At 39.7% G+C, this 17,713-nt stretch overlaps 1 protein-coding gene across 6 annotated transcripts in view; it reads left to right on the forward strand.

Moving 5' to 3' along the window:
• The window catches only part of c10h14orf28 (chromosome 10 C14orf28 homolog), a 37,843-nt gene that overhangs the window by 14,665 nt on the left and 5,465 nt on the right, over positions 1-17,713 (forward strand). For 2 of the 6 annotated variants that reach the window (XM_043697310.1, XM_043697314.1), the window contains 3 exons: positions 2,156-2,245; positions 4,855-4,989; positions 8,799-9,209. In XM_043697310.1, coding sequence (XP_043553245.1) covers positions 2,156-2,245; positions 4,855-4,989; positions 8,799-8,982 — 409 coding nt within the window. In that variant the 3' untranslated portion in view covers positions 8,983-9,209. Of the gene's footprint in view, positions 1-2,155; positions 2,246-4,854; positions 4,990-8,798; positions 9,216-9,237; positions 9,285-17,713 lie in introns of those variants that run through there. The other 4 variants (XM_043697312.1, XM_043697313.1, XM_043697311.1 and 1 more) reach the window with 4 other exon arrangements.

Consider the following 17,713-nt stretch of genomic DNA (forward strand, 5'->3'; position numbering starts at 1 on the left):
AAGCATGATTAGTAAGTTTGCTGATGACACTAGAGTAGGCAGTATCGTAGACGGTGAGAAAGGTTATCAAATTGCAGCAGGATCTTGATCAACTGAGAAATAGCAAATGGAGTTTAATATAGATAAGTGAGATCTTACATTTTCGATAGTCAAATCAAGGAAGGAGTTTCACAGTGAATGGTAGGGTCTTAAGGAGTGTAGTGGAATAGGGGGATCTTGGAATTCAGGTTCACGGTTCTTTGAAAGTGGAGTGACAGGTAGATAAGGCAGTGAAGGCAGCTTTTGGCCTTCATCAGTCAGGGCATTGAGTATAGAAGTTGGGAAGTTATGTTGCAGTTATACAGGATGTTGGTGAGGCCACACTTGGAGTATTGTGTTAAGTCTTGGTCACCTTGTTATAGGAAGGATGTTATTAAAGTAGAAAGAGTGCAGAAGAAATTTACAAGGATGTTGCCCGGACTCAATGGTCTGGGTTATAAGGAGAGGTTGGATAAGCTAGGACTTTTTTCTTTTAGAGTGTAGGAGACTGAGGGGGGAACCTTAGAGAGGCGATTCAGATCATGAGAGGCATAGATAGGGTGAATGCCCTCAGTCTTTTTCCCAGGGCTGGGGCATCAGTTTAAGGTTCGAGGGCAAAGAATAAAAGGGAACCTGAGGGGCAACCTTTTGTACAGAGGTACGCATATGGCATGAGCTGCCAGAGGAAATGGTTGACGTGTCAACATTAACAACATTAAAAAGGCATTTGAACAAATACATGGATAGGAAAGAATTAGAAGGATATGGGCCAAGTGCAGAGAAATAAGGTTAGCGTGGACTGCATGAACCAGTTTGGGCCAAAGGACCTGTCTCTATGCTGTAAGACTCTATGACTCTAAATCATAGAAAATGAGTACTGTAAGAACAGAAATTGGTCTTTGACTGTCCTGTTGAAACAATAAAATATGGGATGGCAGGGAAAAGTCTCCCATTAGTAAAATCCTTAAGAGTCAAAAACAGAAACTGGCCAGGTCTGGCTACATCTGCGGAAACATTGCAGAGTTTGTGTTTTGAGTCGAGTGACCCTTGTTTAGAACTAGAAGCAGGAAAAGGTGTTTTTGCTGATTGGAGGAGGAGGAGGAGGGAGAAAGAAGAAAGGGTGGGAAGACAAAGGAATTGTTTATAGTTGATGATTGATCATTTATTGCTAGTTGTATCTACAGAAATTATGGAACTAACTGCCAAGTCCAAACCAATTTTTTTCAAGTCAGAGTTTGAAATTATTTTTTCACTCCTGTATAGGCAATGTAAATAAAACTGATTCGCATTTTTAAACTAAGTGTTGAACCTATTCAAAAGGAGTTTGTCACTTGACAGCTCTGCAGGTCTTCAGTACAAGATGGAATTATTTAAGTAGTTGTAGTTGAAAACCTGCTTTCAAATACTAGCAGGAAGCTAGCAGAAAAATTAAGTCGACACTGAACAAACATCACTCTTGCAATCATTCACTTGGACCATTTGTTTAAGAATGGATTTATTTTGGGTAAAAGTATTTAAACAAGCAGGTTTCTATTGTAAGAAGATAACCAGAAATCGAAAACACTACATTCATCATAGAATCTCTATAGTGTCATCTATTCAGTCCACATTGACCCTTAGAACATCCTACCCAGACCCATCCCATACCTAATCTGCACATCTTTAGGCTGTAGGAGGAAACTGAAGCAACCAGAGAACATGCAAACTTCACACAGACAGTTGCCCAAGCTGGAATCAAATCTGGGTGCTGTGTGGCAGAGGTGCTAACCACCAAGTCACTGTGCTGCCCAGTCAATTTCACCACAAATTTTGTCACCACAATTGCTAGAGTAGTGCTTCTGATTAACACTAACTTGAACTCATCATGCATTGTCCTACTTGAATCAAACTCTAAATCAGAATAATTAAAAAGTACCAAATGATTGCCAGATTTATTCCCATCACAGCACGTGTTGTATTGTTGAAAATGATTGCTTTGAAAACATTAATTATAATCAGCATTAATGTAATCAATTTTAGTCAAATTATTTGTCTTTTAAACTAATTTTAATATGGAATATATTGAAAGTAAGCAATTCTTATTGTTTATGATTTGATTTCTAATTCAGATGCTAAGTTTTTTTTTCCCCTCCCGAAGACCTTCACATGATTCTCTCCTGGGTGATGTTATTCAAGCAGCAGTAGATGAATTGTTCTGTCCCAGGACTGAGCTGTGCAAAGAACATGGGTACGTTCGCAGATTTGCTTCGTGTTCTTATAAGCTGATCAGAAGTGATATATATTTGCTGGTTACTTAATTGTTCATTTTGCATGCATTGGGTTAATGTCCACTGCAGGAAATTAGTTAATATGACAATCTGGCTAGAGCTATGCCAGTGTTTTAAGTAAAACAGTGAGCAAATAATGTCAAATTCAGTATGATTCAGAAGTTGAATAATAACCAACATAGTATCCAATAAACGAATGCCCTTTTATCCTTGCCTGTCTTTTCAGTTGCCTTTTGTTTCCCCCGTCTATTCTCTGGTTGAGAGATTGAGCTAAAGACCTGTTCAAAGTCATTACTGCTCAGTAGCTGCCTACTAGAAGGTATGATAGTTGGTTGTGTATGTGACTTTTTATTTGCCCTGGATCTAATTGGCATTTCATTCAACTGTGCAGTTAGTTTACATTTACTGCAAAATGCAGTTTCGTGTTGAGTCAGTAAACTCTTTATGAGTAACTTCATCCATCTAGTTGTACACTTGAGGGGCGGAATGGGTGTGCGGGCTCAATATTCCACTATTGTATATTTGGAGTATGATTTCAGATATAAATCCTATGAAATACATTTCTTTAATATAACATCTGTATATATAAAACTCTGTGGATATTACCTACCTTGACTTCCAAAAAGCCTTTGATTAGGTGCTTCACTGGAGGCTGCTGAGTAAGGTGAGGGCCCATGGTGTTGGAGGTGAGCTGCTGGCATGTATTGAGGATTGGCTGTCTGACAGAAGGCAGAGTTGGGATAAAAGGTTCTTTTTCAGAATTGCAGCTGGTGACAAGTGATGTCCCGCAGGATTCAGTGTTGGGGCCACAGCTGTTCATTTTTTTTATATATAGAGAAAAAGATTTAGACTGTTTAGAAGAGTGGGCAAAGAAATGGCTGATGAAATTCAACATGAGCGAATGCAAGGTCTTGCACTTTGGAAAAAAGAAAACAGGCAAGGACTATTTTCTAAATGGTGAGAAAATTCAAAAAGCCAAAGTACAAAGAGATCTGGGAGTGCTAGTCCAGGATTCTCTAATGGTTGACTTGCAGGTTGAGTCCGTGGTTAAGAAAGCAAATGTAATGTTGTCATTTGTTTCAAGAGGGTTGGAATATAAAAGCAGCGATGTGCTACTGAGACTTTATAAAGCACTGGTTAGGCCCCATTTAGAATACTGTGTCCAGTTTTGGGCCCCACACCTCAGGAAGGACATACTGGCACTAGAGCATGTCCAGATGATCTCTGGAATGGTAGACTTAACATATGATGAATGGCTGAGGGATCCTGGAATTGTATTCAATTAGAGTTTAGAAGGTGGAAGAGAGATCTAATACAAACTTACAAGATAATGCATGGCTTAGAAAGGGTGGATGCTGGCAATTTGTTTCCGTCAGGCAGGGATACTAGGACCCATGGGCACAGCCTTAAAATTAGAGGGGGTCAATTTAAAACTGAAATGAGGAAACATTTCTTCAGCCAGTGAGTGGTGGGCTTGTGGAATTCGTTGCTACAGAGCGCAGTGGAGGCCGGGACGTTTAATGTCTTCAAAGTAGAGATTGATAAATTCTTAATCTCGCAAGGAATTAAGGGCTACAGGGAAAATGCGGGTAAGTGGCGTTGAAATGCACGTAAGCCATGATTGAATGGTGGAGTGGACTCGATGGGCCAAATGGCCTTCCTTCCACTCCTATGTCTTATGGTCTTTTATAACATTATGACAAAGAATGCTTTTCCTATGAAAGGTGTTGCAATAAATTTAAAATCATACTTTTTTAAAAAATTGTCTTTTCCAAAATGAGAGGCTATTGTATAAAGGAGTAAGGGGTATGTTTTCCCTAAAATCAATAGATTAACCTTGCTTTTTTTAAAAAAAAAACTCCTCTCAAAAGATTTCAATTAAATGGGAATTTAATTGTTTGAAGATCTTGAATCTGACATTAATAAGGGTGGAAGTTTTTTTTAAAAGCATGATTTCAACTCTAATTATTTATGGTTTCTAAAACATTTATAATGAACATTTCCATTGTTTCAATATATCAAAAACAGCTTGATTTAAAATCTTCAGAAGTCAAGTAGTTGCCTCAAAACTAATTACTTAGTTTTTATTCTGTGGCAACCCAATATTATAAGGCAGCTAATGAATTGGGAAAGTATTAACTAGCTAACTCAGTTGATTTACTGCTCTAAAGAAAAGCAAGCATATTTAATCTTTTAAGTTTATAAAAGTTGAAACCTTGTTATGTCTCTGCACTGCCCACACTCCATAGGAAACATATGTTGTTATTTTGTGGTGTCCTTTTTTTAAAACTAAATAGCTTTAGCCTTAGTTTATTTTGTTGAAAGGTAATTTCATTTTTCATATACCATACTTTTAGCTTTGTGCCTTAGTTGCTCACTTTTTGGAGGAATTGTAATGTAAGGTCACTTTAAAACATCTTAATTATAAATCTGAGTTTATTAAACAGAGAAATGTTCCAATTGGAAGTCAAATCTTCCACTATTGGGGTATTTTGATGTAGGTGAATGGGTATCTCTGAGATTGGTGCTTCTGGCATGTATCTGTTATTAACTGCATTTCTTCTTCTAGGTGTAACGGTCAGCGCATGTTCACACAGAGAATTTTTTGCCATGATGCACCTCCATTTGTTATTCTAAATATGGAGCAATGGAAATCTGAGGAATTGGCCTATGTCCCATATAATTTAGCTTTAGCAAAACAAAGGTAGGACTTTGGCATATTTCCCACTGGTCAAAGCTATCTGTGCTGTCGAGATAGTAAAAATAATTGAGCTAAAGGGCATATATTTTGATGGGCATTTGAATCTTAGCGAATTTCAAATAGATGATATTGAGTTAATATTTTTAGTAAGTTAAGTCTGGCCAAAGTTAACACATTAGTGTTATGAGATGTATACGGTTATGGTTTGGGACTTCTCTAACTTAGCATTAAATGAAGGAGTTATGTGACTTAAACAGGATCTGCCTGACAATATGCTTTAGTGAGGGGAATTATTGAAGATTTAAAAGGTTGGCCTGGAATATTTTGCTGCGAAGTGGTAGGGTGTTCACACTTGAAAATAATAGCAAAAACACCTGTGTATACAGAATCTCAGGGAGATGTTGAGAATGTTGTGTTGTAAACAGTTGGACTTTGAATTGTCTGCTTGGCCAAGATGATACAGTTTGTGTCCCCAAAGATTGATAATTAGCACTTTTACGTAGAAGATCCATGGAGATGGACTTTGAGAGGGAAAGGTTTCCAACTCCTAGGCTTAAGAATCTGTGAAAATGAGCAATTAGAGTCATAAGTCATGATGGCTCACCATGCAGAAATATGATTTGGATCTTGTATTCTGAATAAAATGAACAAAAAATTTGAAAATTTGGAATGAAATTGAAAGATTGTAGTTTGAGGAAGAATCACTGGAAAAAACCCTGTGTGAAAGGTAGGTCTTAGGTTAAAAGTTACGGAAAGTAAATAAATTGAATTTCTACTTAAAAGAAGTATAAAGTATACTTGTGAAGTCGTCTTCCAATTCTGTTAAAACTAAAAAGGGTGGTTCAGTTCCATAGTCAAGAGTGTAATGCTGGAAAAGCACAGCAGGTGAGGCAGCATCCGAGAAGCAGGAGATAAAGGGCTGATAAAGGGCTCATGCCCGAAACATCGATTCTCCTGCTCCTCGGATGCTGCCCCACCTGCTGTGCTTTTCTAGCACTACATGCTTGACTCTGATCTCCAGCATCTGCAATCCTCACTTTCTCCTGGTCGATTTCAAGCTTACTGCGATGCCTATCTTGAAGTAGTTCTCTCTCTGCAAAGATCTCAGTGAATTTCTCTCTCACTGTACCCCCCCCCAGTCCTCACCTCTGCCCTGAAGATCTTCAGCCATGTCCTCAAGCAGACTTGCTACCACAGCCACATCTTCTTCATTAGTGCCTCCCTATGGAACCGTCTGATCCCACATGGACTCCGGACCACGTTCAGACCAACTCAGGATACACTACAAATCCGAAACCTTTAACGATTCTCTTTTCAGATCCTCCGCTTCATGCACCGCCATCTACTCTACCTGCAGTCAGTCCTGCCCCAACTCAGAGACTCACTTTCCCAGACCTGCAATGGACCTCTGCATTTCTGATGAAGGGCTTACGCCTGAAACATAGATTTTCCTGCTCCTTGGATGCTGCCTGACCTGCTGTGCTTTTCCAGCACTGCACTCTCGACTCTGACCTCCAGCATCTGCAGTCCTCACTTTCTCCTGGTTCAGTTCCATAGTTTTAATACAAGTATCTTTCAAAAATAATGCTCAGTCAATGGTGCTTTGAGTTGTTTGTTCAGTAGAAATCTTCATGTGAAATCTTGTCATATTGTCCTTTCAGCCATGAAAAAGATATTCCATCTTTCAATTGAAAGCTATTGGTCTGATACATGGATCATAAGACATGACACGACTTTGATTTTCTGTGCCATTTTTACTTGCTCTGACCCACAATAAGCAGCATTTCATATTTCATATATCATATTACATGGCTGGAAACCAATCATCTCAACTTCAGGACATCACAGAATGATAGGGAGACCCAGACATTTTCAGCTATTTCATTAGTTATCTTCAATCTCAAGTAATGAAGCACTCCATGTCAGAAAGTACAAGTACCAGGCAATGATCATTTGCAACAGGTTCTAGTCACCTCCCCTTGACATTGTGACATTACCAGCATTGACCCCACCTTCCCTTATCAACATCTTGAAGATCACCATTGACCAGAAGCCCAACTGGACAAAACCCAAAAATATCTGGCTACAAGAACAAGATGCCACTGGAAATGCTATGGTTTTCCATCTTCTCAAAGTCTTTCCATCAAGTTAAACTCCAGTGAATACAGACAGTTGACCACTCTCCTCTGATAAAGTTGTCATCACAGGAGTCAGTCTAGTGAACCTTCTGCTTTCCCTTCATGGAAAGTCTGTCTTTTTTGGTAAGAAGACCCAAACTGTTCAGAATAGTCCAGATGCGGTCTCGCCGAAGCCCTATACAGCTGCAGGAATGCCAATCTTTCAAGAAAAATCTCATATACTAAGTTCAATTCCTATAATATTCGAAGCTGTATTGTTGAGGAAAGATCAGCCTCCCTTAAACATACACTCTGGCCATAACTTGTGTATAATGGCTGCAGTATACCTCATTGAGAAGAATCAATTCAGCAACTCACTAGTACATCTTCAGTAGCACCTTGCAACCAATGATATTTACCAAGTAGGAGGATAAATGCAGTTGATATGAAAACAGCATCATCTGCAATTTCCTTTAAAACATCTTTGATTCTGAACTGAATGGCCATTTGATTTTTTGCTGGATCAGAATCCTAGATTTCCTCCTTCAAAGTATTTTTGAAATAAACTTCACCACAAAGAAAGTAGAAGCAGGAGTAAGCCTTTTATCCTATCGAGCTTGCTCTGCTGTTCAGCATGATCATGGCTAATCCTCTATTTCTACACCACAATTCTGCTGTTGTGATACATTTTAGCTTCTAGGAATCTATTTCTCTCAGAAATAAATTCCTAGAAACTAAAATGTATCACAACAGCAGAATTTCTTTCAGAAATAAATTCACTAACTTGTTCTCTCACCTTATGAGGTTGAGAATTCCTTAGGTTCACACATAGTGATGAAATTTCTTCTCTCTGTCAGAAATAGCCTACTGTATTTCCTGAGACCCCTTGCTCTGGACTCCCTAGCTCAGCCTGGAGAGACATCTCAACATTCAGTTTGTCCAGTTTTGTCAGAACTTTATATATTTCCATGAGATCCCCTCGTTCTCCTAAACTCCAGTGAATACAGACGGTTGACCACTCTTCTCTGATAAAGTTGTCATCACAGGAGTCAGTCTAGTGAACCTTCTGCTTTCCCTTCATGGAAAGTCTGTCTTTTTTGGTAAGAAGACCCAAACTGTTCAGAATAGTCCAGGTGCGGTCTCGCAGAAGCCCTATACAGCTGCAGGAATGCCAATCTTTCATGTAAAGTGAACAAGTTCAGTCTTAGATGTCATTGCAAACTGCTTGAGTCATTCAGCAAGTTGCCTTTTGTCTAGATATTTAAATATTGCCTGAAATCACTATTAAATTTAAATAAAGTGACTACTCGTTTTAGCAGCTGACATTGTGCACAATGTTTTGGTATGAAGAGTTCTAAAGTTAGACTTTTGTCTTTTTAAGTCTGTAAAATATATAGTTAGGGTTAGTTTCAGACTATGCAGAAGCCTTCATGAAGTATATTGTAGTACCTAATGGATAGAGAAATTTTAAGCTCATCAGTAAAGTACCACCAAATCAACAAAAGAATGAAAAGGCACTACAGGATAATTTTAAATTGAAAAGCGAAAGAGTACTTGTACATTCCTGTTTTGTAAACATTTGGCAAAACACAAGATGACCATTAGTATTACAATAGTTTAAAGTTTCTAGTTTAAAGAAATGTTGAAATGGTAGTACCTTTTCAAAAATCTAACTATTGTCTCTTTCGACCTTAGATACACACTGGAAGGAGCAACACTTTTCAACAAGGAAGAACACCATTATTCTGCTGCTTTTATGATTGATGGTAATTGGATGCATTATGATGGCCTTAGAAATGAGAACTTGGTCTTTTTAAATAAACCTCCAGAGCTGTTGCTCCTGTCCTCCCTTGTCTATATTCGAGATAGAAGTGATTAAAAGTGCCTTATTCCGATAAGGCAACATATGTACATGACTACATAAGTCATTCTATCATTTTATGACTGTGGGGAGAAAATTAAACCAACTTGGCATCCAAGAAAAATGGACTAAACAAGTTCTGATTTATTAACCAAAACATTTATAATTGAATGTGCAAAGAACGAACTTAGTTAACTTAAAACTATGCAAATATGTACAAAAGACACACTTTAAGATGTATCTTTAATACTTAATGTTTAATATTTTATACAGAATTGTATACTGGAATAAAGTCTATGTTTTACATGACCTTTTTAAAGGTACGTAATCATGTTAAAAAAATAGTAAAATTGCAAAAGGTCATCACTCTCCGTCGGTTTCCTAGTGAAAGTACCACCAGATATGTCACTGAAAACAGTGACTTGAGAAAAATTGGTTCCTTTAAAAATAATTGGCTGTTAGATAAAGTTCTAAGATTTTAAATAATAAGATGACTGGCACTATCAACATATTACGGTAAAAGGAGAAAATTGATTTTGATGCAACATAAAATGTTAAGATATTTGAAACAAAATAAATTCTAAAAAGCATTTGAAGCGAAAGATAACAGTCAAAACTGAAGTCTCAAATCAGTGTTGAAGCTATTTATAGTCTTGGCATGTTATCATTTCTCTCTAGTTAAAACACCATGACTTTTGATGTCGTAAGTCCTGAAAACAGTTGAGAAAAATGATTTGTTTGACTTATTTTTGATGTTAAAAAATTACTTGTTAACGTTACCACAACAGAATCAAATAAGACAATTTTAATTTAGCAGAATTACATTGTGCTGTGTTAATGATTCAGCACTTCAAGTAGCATTCACCTAGTTAATCTTTTTCCTTTGCCTGAAAAGTGAAGATTCAGACAAAACTCCAGGCATTGACAATTTTCTGGCCCTTTTTAAAAGGATGTGTTACATCAATCCATTTGTGTTTCTCGGATCAGGTGGTTCATGAATAACCCCATTGCCAGTTTGCAAAGTTTCTGTACAGAATGAAGAGATAGAACAGGACCTTCGGCCCTCCGATGTTGCGCCAACCTGTGAACTAATCTAAGCTCACCCCCCTACACTATCCCATCATCATCCATGTGCTTATCCAAGAATTGTTCAAATCTCCCTAATGTGGCTGAGTTAACACATTGGCAGGCAGGGCATTCTATGCCCTTACCACTTTGAGTAAAGGACCTGCCTTTGACATCTGTCTTAAATCTGTCATCCCTCAATTTGTAGTTATGCCCCCTCGTACAAGCTGACGTCATCATCCTAGGAAAAAGACTTTCACTGTCTACCCTACCTAATCCTCTGATCATCTTGTATGTCTCTATCAAATCCCCTGTTAGCCTTCATCTTTCCAATGAGAACAGACTCAAGTCTCTCAGCCTTTCCTCATAAGAGTTTCCCCTCCAGACAAGGCAACATCCTGGTAAATCTCCTCTGCACATTTTCCAATGCTTCCACATCCTTCCTGTAATGTGGTGACCAGAACTGCACACAATATTCCAAGTGCGGCTGCAGTAAAGATCAGTAAAGCTTTTATTATTCAGTATATAGAACATAGAACAGTACAGCACAGAACAGGCCCTTCAGCTCATGATGTTGTGCCGACCATTGATCCTCATGTATGCACCCTCAAATTTCTGTGACCATATGCATGTCCAGCAGTATCTTAAATGTTCCCAATGATCTTGCTTCCACAACTGCTGCTGGCAACGCATTCCATGCTCTCAACTCTGTGTAAAGAACCCGCCTCTGACATCCCCTACTGGACACAGTATTCCAAGTGCGTTCTAACCAAAGTTTTACAGAGCTGTATCAAGATCTCACGAATCTGAAACACAATCCCCCTGTTGATGAAAGCCAAAACACCATATGCTTTCTTAACAACCCTGTCCACTTGGGTAGCCATTTTAAGGAATCTATGTACCTGCACACCAAGATCCCTCTGTTCCTCCACACTGCCAAGAATCCCATCCTTAATCCTGTACTCAGCTTTCAAATTTGACCTTCCAAAATGCATCATCTCGCATTTATCCTGGTTGAACTCCATCTGCCACCTCTCAGCCCATCTCTGCATCCTGTCAATGTCCCGCTGCAGCCTACAACAGCCCTCTCTACTGTCAACGACACCTACAACCTTTGTGTCGTATGCAAACTTGCTAACCATCCTTCAATCCCCTCATTCAAGTCACTAATAAAAATTACAAAGAGTAGAGGCCCAAGGACAGAGCCCTGTGGAACACCACTCACCACTGACTTACAGGCAGAATATTTTCCCTCTACTACCACGCACTGTCTTCTGTTGGCCAGCCAATTCTGTATCCAGACAGCTAAGTTCCCCTGTATCCCATGCCTCCTGAATGAGCCTACCATGGGGAACCTTATCAATGCCTTGCTGAAGTCCATATACATCACATCCACAGCTCGATTTTTAGTCACATCCTCAAAGAACTCTAAGGTTTGCGAGGCATGACCTGCCCCTCTCAAAGCCATGTTGACTGCATTTAATCAAGCCATGTTCTTCCAGATGGTCATAAATCCTATCCCTCAGAATCCTTTCTAACACCTTGTAGACAACAGACATGAGACTTACTGGTCTGTAATTGCCGGGGATTTCCCTATTTCCTTTCTTGAAGAGAGGAATTACATTTGCCTCTCTCCAGTCCTCTGGTATGACTCCAGTGGAGAGCGAGGATGCAAAGATCTTCGCAAGCGGCGAAGCAATTGCATTTCTCGTTTCCTAAAGCAACCGAGGACAAATCTGGTCCGGGCCTGGCAACTTGTCAATCTTAATGTTTGACAAAATTTTCAGCACATCAGCTTCCTCTATCTCTATCCGTTCTAGCATGCACACCTGCTCTTCAAAGGTTTCATTCACTACAAAGTTTGTTTCTTTCGTAAAGACAGAAGCAAAAAACTCATTTAGGGCTTCCCCTACCTCCTCAGACTCCACACACAAGTTCTCTATGCTATCCCTGATGGGCCCTACTCTTTCTTTGACCATTCTCTTATTCCTCACAAGTGTAAAATGCCTTTGTGTTCTCCCTATCCATTCTGCCAAGCCTTTCTCGTGTCCCCTCCTGGCTCTCCTCAGACCATTTTTGAGCTCCTTCCTCACCTGCTTGTAATCCTCTAGAGTTGAGCTTGACCCTTGCTTCCTCCACCTTACGTAAGCTGCCTTCTTTCTTTTGACGAGAAGCTCCTCCGCTCTCATCATCCAAGTTTCCTTTATCTTACCCCCTTCTTGCCTGTCTCAGAGGAACACATTTATGCATCACTTATGATCTTTGCTCAGGACATTCACTGTTACTCCCCATAATAATATGCCATCCTCGACTGTGATCTGGTCTCTCTGGGTCCACAAAAGTTTCAATTCTACTTGTGATGGCCCATTGCTTTCCCCCTTCACCACCAACTGTTTGTTTTGCTAGGATCAGATCTTGGTGTCTGAAGTCTGATATTGTTAGTTGTGAATGGAAGTGTGTCCAGAAAATTTAAAATCATTATGGACTGTTCCAGTGGCAGTGGTGTATCTGCCGGTGGGAGACAGCTCAATGCATTTTCATTTGCTGCTTGGCCTCCCAGATAGTGTTCCAACTTGGTATTAGTGTTCAGTGCTGATTTCAGCTGAAGCTATGGGCAGCACTTTATTGTCTTCTTTAAGGAGACCTAGCAGGAGTTTGTAGTCTGCTTTTATTACAAATTTACAACTGTAAAGGTATTAGTGGAACTTCCTGACTTCAAATATAACTTAAAACCTTCCTTCTCTGTGTTTACCCTCTGCATTATCCAAAGTCCTGCATGCATACACTTAGATGGTCTAAACTTAACACTCATGAGCTAATGCCACCCTGATGCCAAAAGGGGAGCATTGTGTATGAATACCAGATCGTGCTTGGGATGGTAGTGTTCCTATACCTGATAAGATGATAGCTGTTCCTTCCCTTCCCTGAAGGCTATGTCTTGGCTGTATGATTACTTGCAAGGCTCACCCTTTGAGTTAATACAAAGGTGCCAAGATGGAGGCCAGGTTACGTATGAACTTTCCGTAATGATTCACCATCCGAAAGAGTGACCTATGCTTCATTAGTGATGTGGGAGCTGGAGCTCCTTGGATTGCCCTCACTTTATCTCCCAATGGGTATAGCCTGGTCTTGTCAACCCTGTAGCTCAAGTAAGGCTTTTTGGGTGCCTGCAATGTACATTCTTCCCTTCTAAGGCAAATACCCTCCCAGGAGAAACATCTAAAGATTATGTCCAAGTTCTCTAAATACTGCATATTGTTCTTCATTGTTATTAGTATGTCATCTATTTTAATGGGGGGGTAGATCTTGTAAAATGTTTCCATTGCCTGCTGAAACTTTTGTACAGGTGAATGATACCCATTTGAGATTGCCATTTGGGGTATTAAACCCTTATGAATTTTAATTGTAGCATACTTCTGGGAATCCTCATCTAACCACAATTGCAAAAAAGTATGGCTCGTGTCCAGCTTCGTGAAAGACAGCCCTCCTGCAAGCTTTATATATATCAATGCTCCATGCTAGGGATTCCAGATGTATCCAGCAAAAAAAAACTCTTTACTGTTTGTTTAAAATCCCCATGAAGGCAAACTGACTCATTAGAGTTCAGTCTATGGTATATGGCTGGAGCTACCAATTCGCAAACTGGTCTGGTTTGATGATTCCTTCACTTTCCAGCCTTCTCATGGGCAAAAGTAGCGGCAGAAGTAAGAGGAATTGCTTCCTGGTCAACATACCAGGTGGCCTTGGCTCCTTTGATAGTCCCTAAATCTTGTTGAAAAACCTCCAGGTATTTAATTAGTACTTCACTCAGGGTAGCCATTTTCTGATTGAAAAATGATGAGCTAATCTAGGTGTACCTTTCTCAACCAATTTCACCCCATCAAGCTTGGGCCTGAGCCTTTTGACAATTTAGTGGTAACTGAACCATTTGCCAGCATTTGGCCCATATCCCCCTAAACCCTTCCTATTCATATACCGATCAAGTGTTGTATTTGTACAAGCCTCCACTATTTTTTTTCTGTCAGTTCATTCCATACATGCATCACCCTCTGTGTGACAATATTGCCCCTTAGGTCTCTTAAATCTTTCCCTTCTCACCTTAAATCTATTCAACCTATCTGTGCTTAATTTTATAAATCTCTCAAGGTCACCCCTCAACCCCTAATGCTAGGCCTACCCTATTCAGTCTCTCTCTCTAACTCAAGCCTGCCAATCCCAGCAACATCCTTGTAAACCTTTCCTGCACCCTTTAGAGTTTAACAACACTTTTCCGACATCAGGGAGACCAGAACTGAGCACTAGCCTCACCAATGTTCTGTACAACCACCACATGACACCTCAACCCCTTTGCTAAATGCACTGACTAATAAAGGCAAGGATAGTAAACACCTTCTTCACTCCCTATCTACCTGCAGCTCAAGGAACTATGAACCTGAACCCCAACGCCTCTTTGGCAACATTCCTCCGTACCCTACTATTAACTATACAAGTCCCACCCTGATTTGCCTTATCAAAATACAGCACCTCACATTTATCTAAATTAAACCCCATCTGACACTCCTTGGCCCATCTGGTCAAGACCTCCAAAGAATGAAACCAAAAGAATCCAACACACCAAGGGGCCCACCTCAGACCCATAGTCTCACTTTCTAGCACAATGACATACAGGGAAGCAAAGGAACTGCAATGAAAACCAAAACACCTAGTGGAAGACTCAACCCACTCCACCCAAGAATTCCTTAACACCAAGATAGAGGAAGAGATCATTGTTTCCTCCAACGTGATGGCCCTATTCAAATTAATAATCATCCTAGCCAGAGAAACACTAGCCTCACTGCTAGACTAACCATGGATACAAATACCTGACAGCACCAACTCCGTTAGCAAGTAAAACATCTTGGACTTGTGCCTCACAATCCACTTTACCTTCAACAACAAGATATACAAACAAATTAATGGGGCACCTGTGGGATCACCAATATCAGGACTTCTAGCAGAACCATTATGCAGAGATTAGAAGGAACAGGCCTTCCCACGATTCAGCCTAAGCTTTGGGTTCATTCGTAGATGACACCTTTTTTTAAAAATCACAAAACGCAACAAACTAGAAGAAACCCATAAACCCAAACAACATCCTTACTGGCATAAAGTTTACCAGAGGATGAGACCAGTAACTGACTCCCCTTCTTAGACAGCATGGTAGAATGAAAAGACAATGGAGAACTGCAGACCAGCATTTACAGGAAAGTCACATACATTGACCAGATACTCAACTAAGAAGCAACCAACCCAACAGCCAAAAAGGAGCTGCATCAGAACCTCAAGAAGAGCCACAACACACTGCAGCACCACAGAACCCAGAGAAACTGAGAAGAAACATCTATACAACATATTCAGGAACAGTTACCTGAAAAGCACAGTCCACCTTCACAATGGACCTAACCAAGAAGGCAACACACCCAGAGACACTAGTCACCCTAACATACATCAAAGCCAATTCAGGAGGAGATGACCACCAGACTACTCAGGTCCAGAGGCAATATGGTAGCCCACAAGTATACTACCAAACTAAACGACTGATGAATTTAAAAGGACCCTGTACCCAGAGCCAGCAGAACAAAATTTAATATACAAAATACTCTGCAAGGACTGCAACAAACATTATGTTGGACAAACGGGCAGAACAGTAGCTACCTAGATACATGAGCACCAACTCGCCACCAAAAGACATACACACAAAGAAGGACACCAGTTCGACTGGAACAATGCATCCATCCTGGGACAGGCCAAACAAAGACACGTGCAGGATTTCCTAGAGGCCTGGCATTCAAACCTGAACTCCATTAATAAATAAAGAAATTTGCATCCTATTACCAATCTCTCAAACAGAACTGGTAATGATATAACCCACCACAACAAATCAAGCCACATAAATAACAAGCAGGACAGAACACCACTGCTTCACTGGAGGTTCACTGTTGTAGCTAGCATCGTGATGAAATGTATGAAAACAAACCCATCAGCTCAGCAAGCAAACCGACAACATAATGCACAAATGTATTTGAAGATCCAACTGAAATATTCAGTATAACTTATCTCTTGATGATTGACTCAATGACAGAAGTGGCTGTGCTGTTTAAGGAACTGGCACAATGTGAGATTGATGGGTTTATAGGCTAGCTATCTTTCTAGTCAAAAGTTCCAAACTAATCTTCTCTTAATTTAATTCTTGTGCTTGCCTTATTGCCTTACTTCCTTTCAGTAGCTGGTAGACTCAGTGATTTAGGTATCAACCTCATTGGTTGATACTATTTGATGGTATTCTTGGGAAAAAGGTGTTATTGTTTGGTACTTTCCTTGTCATTGAATCAAAAGAAATCTCCAAGGTATGGCCCAAAATACAGCAGTTCATGAACTCGTGTTCAGAAGAATGACCAATGTCTTGTTTTGATTTTGAATTGTAGTCCTACATCATCTGAAATTTTCACATACCCATGTAATTGTTAACAATGCCTCCACTATTATGGCATAATAATTCTATCTGCTAATTTCAAGAGGCATAGTAACCTGGTCTGTGCTTGCCATCTTTTACACACAATACTTTTACTTTCAGTCCTGCATGCACCTGACACAATGAAGCTGGTAAATGTGGATTATAGTGTACTAAGATTTTTAATGAGATTAGAGTTGTTTAATCTTTTCAAATGCATTTTGCTCGTCTAAATTCCAGGATCATTCATCTTGTCTCAGCAGCTATTTCAAGGGCTCTTGACTTCTGCCAAATTAATAAAAATTTGCCAATTTAACTCATTATAAATCAATGATAATTGTATACTATATTTCTGGACAATTAAAATTCCAGATAGCTTTTTTTGTGGATAATGTGTGTGTTGCCAGTGACTTGAATGTCATGCCTTAGTCTTGGTGAGGACCCAATATCCACAATTTATGACTCTATAACATGTAGAACCAACGTGGTATACAAAATCCCTTGCAACAACTGCAACAAGCACTACATCAAAAAAAAGAAAAACAGCCATCCAACTTCACAAACACCAACTAGCAACTCAATGACATGATCCACTCTCCCTTAGCTCTGTACACACCGACCAAGAGCACCAACAATTCAATGGTCAAAGGACATGCTAACGAGAGAGACACCAGAGTGTTCTTGGAAGCCTGCTTTTCAACTAGACAGGCCATCAGCACATACAGAGATTGACCCAGTGTACAAACCATTGCAGAGAAGTCCCAGAAATGATACTCACCCCAAAAGACAGGATTGCATAAAAACCAAGTAGGACAGAACAACAGCACTTCGCGGAAGTCATCCAACATGGTAATGAAACGTGTGCACGATAACCCAGCAGCCTTGTGAGCTAAGCAACTACCTCATCCACAACCCAAACTACAGATCTTCACGAAAACCTTAAATTGGTGAGGTAGAGATGTCAATGTGCATCTGGATTCTGACACTATATTTTTGTACAGTATCAAGGGGTAATATGGGGATAGGGTATTTGACATTAGAAAATCAACAATGTTGCTCAACTTGTTCTAAAACCCCTATCATGGGCAGTCTCCTAAAATATTCTAACAAGTTTGAAATAGTGAAATGCACATAATAATCTACTCAAAGCTCGTGAGCTTTACCTCAGCTACAAATGTGCCATCCATATCTGAA

The sequence above is a fragment of the Chiloscyllium plagiosum genome, chromosome 10, assembly GCF_004010195.1.
Source record: "Chiloscyllium plagiosum isolate BGI_BamShark_2017 chromosome 10, ASM401019v2, whole genome shotgun sequence".
In the NCBI taxonomy this organism is placed as follows: Eukaryota; Metazoa; Chordata; class Chondrichthyes; order Orectolobiformes; family Hemiscylliidae; genus Chiloscyllium; species Chiloscyllium plagiosum.